The 5,345-nt window shown below is 43.2% G+C and overlaps 1 protein-coding gene and 1 long non-coding RNA gene across 3 annotated transcripts in view; one reads left to right on the forward strand and one right to left on the reverse strand.

Annotated features, from left to right (window-relative positions):
• Window positions 1-5,345, forward strand: part of LOC109296121 — a 637,130-nt gene that overhangs the window by 66,388 nt on the left and 565,397 nt on the right. The gene's annotated exons all lie outside the window — the stretch shown is intronic.
• TXNRD1 (thioredoxin reductase 1) overlaps window positions 1-5,345 on the reverse strand; it is an 81,525-nt gene that overhangs the window by 49,347 nt on the left and 26,833 nt on the right. For both annotated transcript variants that reach the window (XM_019515344.1, XM_019515343.1), the window contains exon 5: window positions 804-926. In XM_019515344.1, the coding sequence (XP_019370889.1) occupies window positions 804-926 (123 nt within the window). The remainder of the gene's footprint in view (window positions 1-803; window positions 927-5,345) is intronic.

Consider the following 5,345-nt stretch of genomic DNA (forward strand, 5'->3'; position numbering starts at 1 on the left):
GTGAGGTGGTGCAGGCTCCCACCCTGGGGGTTTTTAAGAGGAGGTTGGATGACCACCTTACTGGGGTCATTTGACCCCAGTGCTCTTCCTGCCATGGCAGGGGGTTGGACTAGATGATCTGCTCAGGTCCCTTCTGACCCTAGAAACTATGAAACTGAAATCTTTCAGCCAAGACTAGATACCTCTCAAAAAACTGTTTTAGTTTATGTAGTTGGCCTGCAGACAGGAATTATTGGATGCAATCTATGGTCTGTCTTATACAGAACTATATGCCCAGCATTTTCTAGCAATATCTCTCTTAGCAAGAGTTAATTCAATTCCTCTAGTCTACAGTATTCAGATATGCAGAAAAAAGATGTTCAGAATGCAGTCTGCTCAGTTATCAGTGGGTCATTACAGGGATTCCAGTTTTCTCTGATAAAAAAAAATATCCCACATTTTCCGGTTCAAAATAATAACCCAAAAATCCACATTTGTCCATGATTAAAATGAAACACCAATATTTATGTGTGTGTGTCTATTTATTAGTGGCACTTAGCGGAAACACACAGACACACACACACACGTGTGTGTGGGTCTGTTTCCGCTAAGTGCCACTAATAAATAAACACACATATATAAATATTGGTGTTTCATTTTCATTTATATATATATATATATATTAGTGGAGTTTCATTTTAATCATGGAAAAATGCAGATTTTGGAGGGGGGGGGCATTAATCAGAAAATTTGGGATTCTTTTTAATCTTCTTTTAGAGAAAACCAGGATCCCTGGTCACTAATCTGTATTTTGTGTCTCATACCTTGGCAGCAGCCAGACCTCCAGATCCCCCTCCAATGACAATTAGGTCATAGTCATAGGACTCCTGCAGGTGATTAGGTCCATTCATTTCAAGTAGTTTTTGAAGCTTGCCTTCTTCATGCGCCTGAATAGAAGCAAAATGGAGAAAAATCCTTTTACATCAAAGGCTACCCTTAGTTCTCAAAAATATGAAGTACAGTGAATACTTCCAGTGGCAAACCACTACTAGGGGAAATAAACAGATGAGTTTGGATGCTACTAATGTTACTCCTAATTATCTTTTTGGGATCTTTCATTTTGCATTGAAACTTTCTAATTCCTATTCAGATAACTCAATTTCTATATAGATACAAAAGCAAGAATGTGTTGCTTCTGAATAAGTTTGTTTAGTCTCTGAGCAATTTAGTGTTCTGCACCTAACCTACTTTAGTATTTGCTTACCCAATATGATATGATAAGTATGCACGCAACAGGACTATTTAGTATTCCTTTAAAAAGCCCCTTATACCATTTAACAACCATAGTTAGTAGTCAATAAAATTGATTTCCAAAAACTTCACAAAGGATTTAGCAAACTCTTTTTTTCCTGCAGTTTGGCACTATAATTTCATTCTGAATTCCAAAAACACGGGACCAAATACAGGAGAGTCAACTGAGGTCAACAGAACTGCACCAGGAATAAACTTGGCCCCTGCTCTCTTTAAAAGATTATCTGTTTTTATTCTGCTCTAACAGTCATCTGACTCCTGAAATGCATTTTGACAGCTGTAGTTGGCAAAGCACATTCCATTTATCTTCATACCCCTGTCTCAAAATCGGTCATTGTATTAAATTTGTGGGGCGTCATTTCAATGGGGCTCTTGACTAAGTTAAAAAACAAAGGCTTGTGCCCACAAGGCCTGCTGTCATGAATGCTTCTGGGAAAATTCAAGCTGAAGGGCAAGATCTCTAGAGGGTAAGGATCAGATCCACGGCTGGTCTAAATCAACAAAGTTCCACTGAAGATATCAAATAACTTCCCAGACTCAGAAAAGACCTCTAGAAGAGAGAAAAGAGACCTCTGTATGTTAAACTGACATGGTCTCCTAGGAAACTCTGCTTCTGTCCGAATTTTTTAGCTGCAAGTGACACCTAACTTAGTGTAACTAGGAATGATTAATTTGAGCAAGAAACATTAAAGAAACTAAAAAACAAACTAAAAGGAGTTTTCCCTATCCATTCCATTTGTTCTGTCTGCTTCTGCATTTAGCAAGAGTTTTTTATGCAGTTCTACTGTTATTTCCTACAGGTTCAGCTGATCCCCTCCCTGAGATAAAATAATTGGGAATGGCATCCCTAGAAAGATCAGCAAATGTCCATCATAGAAACTTCCTTTTCAGAATCATGTTGTGGGGAAAATGAGGTTTCAGCCCCATTTGGTAAGGACTGAAGAGCCTGCCTTAAAAGCCATGGGCAGCCCAGAATCTGTGTTGAACTAGGATATTTCCAAGAGAGGTCCCATGCCCACATGTGAATACACCAGTTCGGACTCCTGATGCACTGCCCTGATGCACCCACCCTCTCAGTTCAGCTCCAACTGAGCCATGTTGTCATGACCTTTGGCCATGGGTACCCTTAGATATCCTAAAGGTGGGGGTGAGATAAAGGGCTTCACAGATGACATGGAATAGTAAATAATTTTATATTATCAGAGGAGGAATGATAAGCAATCTTTTACACCCATTATCTTCTGCACAGACCCAACAGAGAAGACATGGCCTATACTCAGTCAGTGGGTGATCCCTTCTTTTGCTTGTTTCTTTCATATCACAAAGAGAGAAAAAAAATAGATAAAAATCCAGCAGAGAAGCTGCAAACACTGGCAGAAAAATTCAGGCGCAAGAGTAACACCTGAAATTTTTTAGAAGTTGTCCCCTTAAAGCAATTCACTACTTTAATTATATGTCATGCATAGTTGTGTTGATTTGCCTGTTTGAACTACACAGAGATGTTACTTCCATTGTGAAAGTACATAAGAACACATGTAATAAAGAAACATTAAATACATACTAATATGCAAAACAAAACCAGGAAGTAAAGACTAAATAGCTACAGCCACATCCTACCCCAAAACACAGTATACAAATAGCATGTTAATTTCTTCATAAGGTAGCATTTATATCACAAATCATTCAAGCATCCTTTTCCCCCAAAACCCTATGTCAATTATCATTCAGTCAGAGTACCAGCTCTTCACAGAGTCAATATTCACCTTACACAAAATACCCTAGTACCAGCCTGCCTCCCACACTGAACAGACCTGATGTTCAAACAATGCATTGGGGAGGGATGAAAATGCCTCCTTAGTTAAGGTTGGAAGTAGTTTTCCCATTATACACTAGATTTTCAGCCTGCTAGCCTCAAGGCAAATCAACATCTCTTTACTTAGGCCTTGTCTATGCTAGGAACACTTTGCTCACTTAGCTATATTGGTCTCCCAAGAGAAATAAGCTGCACCAGCAAAAATGTAGATTAGTTGGTATAACTGCATCCACTGTGGAATGAATTTGAAAATCTAAAAGCCAAGATGAATAGAAGATCCTGGGCTTTGTATTACACAGAGTTCTAAAGAAAAAGAGGGGGTAAATTATTAAGCAGGTTACAAATAGAGATGAAAAACACAATAGTTTAACATCGACTGAATGTAAAGGAACTGTCAGAAACTGAAAGGAAGAGAAGAAAAGAACACAAGACATTTCTGTGGGCACTGACTTAAATTAGGGAAGCACAAATGGTAAAAGATAAAAGCTGTCTTTATATTTTAGGGGACTGCTCTATATTTAAATGTTATTTGATAAGTTTGGTTTGTTAATAAATAGTGTTAAAAAAAACCCTGCATCCACGGTAGGGGCCCAGCTATGTGAGTCTGAGATCATGCCTCGTCACTCCCTGAACCAATGCAGTTATGCTAATAAAAGATCAGTATGTATACCTGGCCTCAGAAAATGACATTTCAACCCATTAAATATTTCTTTCTAATCATAAGCACCATCTTAAAATGGAAATGAACCCTAGAAAACATCAGCGGTGTCAACAGTATTGTGCGTATCCAAATAACTAACTTGCAACCTGAAAAAACTGTACAACATCAGACTGAATTCCCCTTTTGCAACATAGGGCTTTACTCAGGTTCCAGTTTTTTGCTTCTGTCTGAAAAGCTTGAAAAGGAGCATTTATTCTACTGGCAATATTCTGTTTCACACTGCCCCTGTTTATAAAAACTACATTTTAAATTAAAGTGTGCTATTTCTCTCCATCCCTCATGCTTCTAAAACCCATCCTTTTGTTTGGTTGATGGAGATGGCCCTGTGTGAGGATGGATACAAAACAAGCTACCAAATGACCAGCAAGCATTATTGCTGAAAGAAACATACACTGCAAGAAGAGGTTCTAGTACAGAGGCAGACAAAACACAGCCCGCAGCCACATGGGTCCGAGCCCTGCCCGTTCACTCCTGGAACAGCCCACACTGTGCTCATGCTTGCACCTGCCCCATGCCTGCCAACGGCCCGACTCCAACCCCAGCCCCAGCCCCAGCCCCAGCCAGAATGCACAGCTTCCCAGTGGGGTTGCTCCCACTGCTGCTGCAGCTGCCCAGGTACTGCTTGGCTCCCTCTGCCTCCATCAGCTCTTCCTCCTCCTCCAGCCCCCGTGCTGCGCCACCCTGAGTATCCAGGAATATGGGGAAGCAGCAGTGGGGATGCATGCCAGGTACCACATGCCCAGCCAGGCAGAGGAGAAGCTACAGCTGGGCAGCTCCTGCCCCAGCACATGGGGCTCCAGCTCCTAGTTACTTTTCAAGAGGCAAAATGGGCCTGGCAAAATGAGCAGCAACCTGTGGGTGGCCAAATGGGTAGAAGGCAGCTATGAGTCAGAGCCCCATGCATAGAGGAAACAACCTCTCAGCTGCAGTTTCCTCCCTGCCTGGCTGGGCATGTGTGTCTGGCATTTATCCCCACAGCTGCTGCCACTTCCCCGTGCTACCTACTTCCCCTGCTGCACTCCTCTGGGCTGGAGGAGGAGGAGCCACTGGAGTCACGGAGAACCGAGCAGTACCCGGGCAGCTGCAGCAGTTCTCCTGTGTGCACTGGCAGGGCAAGAGCTAGGGTCTTTGGCAGGTGTGGGTGGGAGCACATCAAGGGCTGCCCAGAGCAGGAGCAGGTGGGGATCACCCCATGCAGAAGCCCCACTGGGAACTTGTATGCACTGCCTGGGGCCAGGACCATTGGCAGGTGCAGGCAGGCAGTGTGGCATGGGTTACCCAGGGCTGGAGCAGGCGGGGCTTACCCCCATGCATGGCACCATGGGCTGGATTGGGTAGGCAGACACACCAATCCCTACTCTGCACCACCTGGGCAAGCTCTGCTGCACAAGCCCCCTGCCCCCCACTCCTCTCCCATCACACTAGGTTGGCTCCCAGGATCTAGTGCACAGGCAGCCCCTCCACACACATGCCCCTCTTTTACACACACACACCACACACACACACACACACACACACAAG

Source organism: Gavialis gangeticus, unplaced genomic scaffold, assembly GCF_001723915.1.
Source record: "Gavialis gangeticus isolate Ggan-Ray unplaced genomic scaffold, GavGan_comp1, whole genome shotgun sequence".
NCBI classification, from domain to species: Eukaryota; Metazoa; Chordata; order Crocodylia; family Gavialidae; genus Gavialis; species Gavialis gangeticus.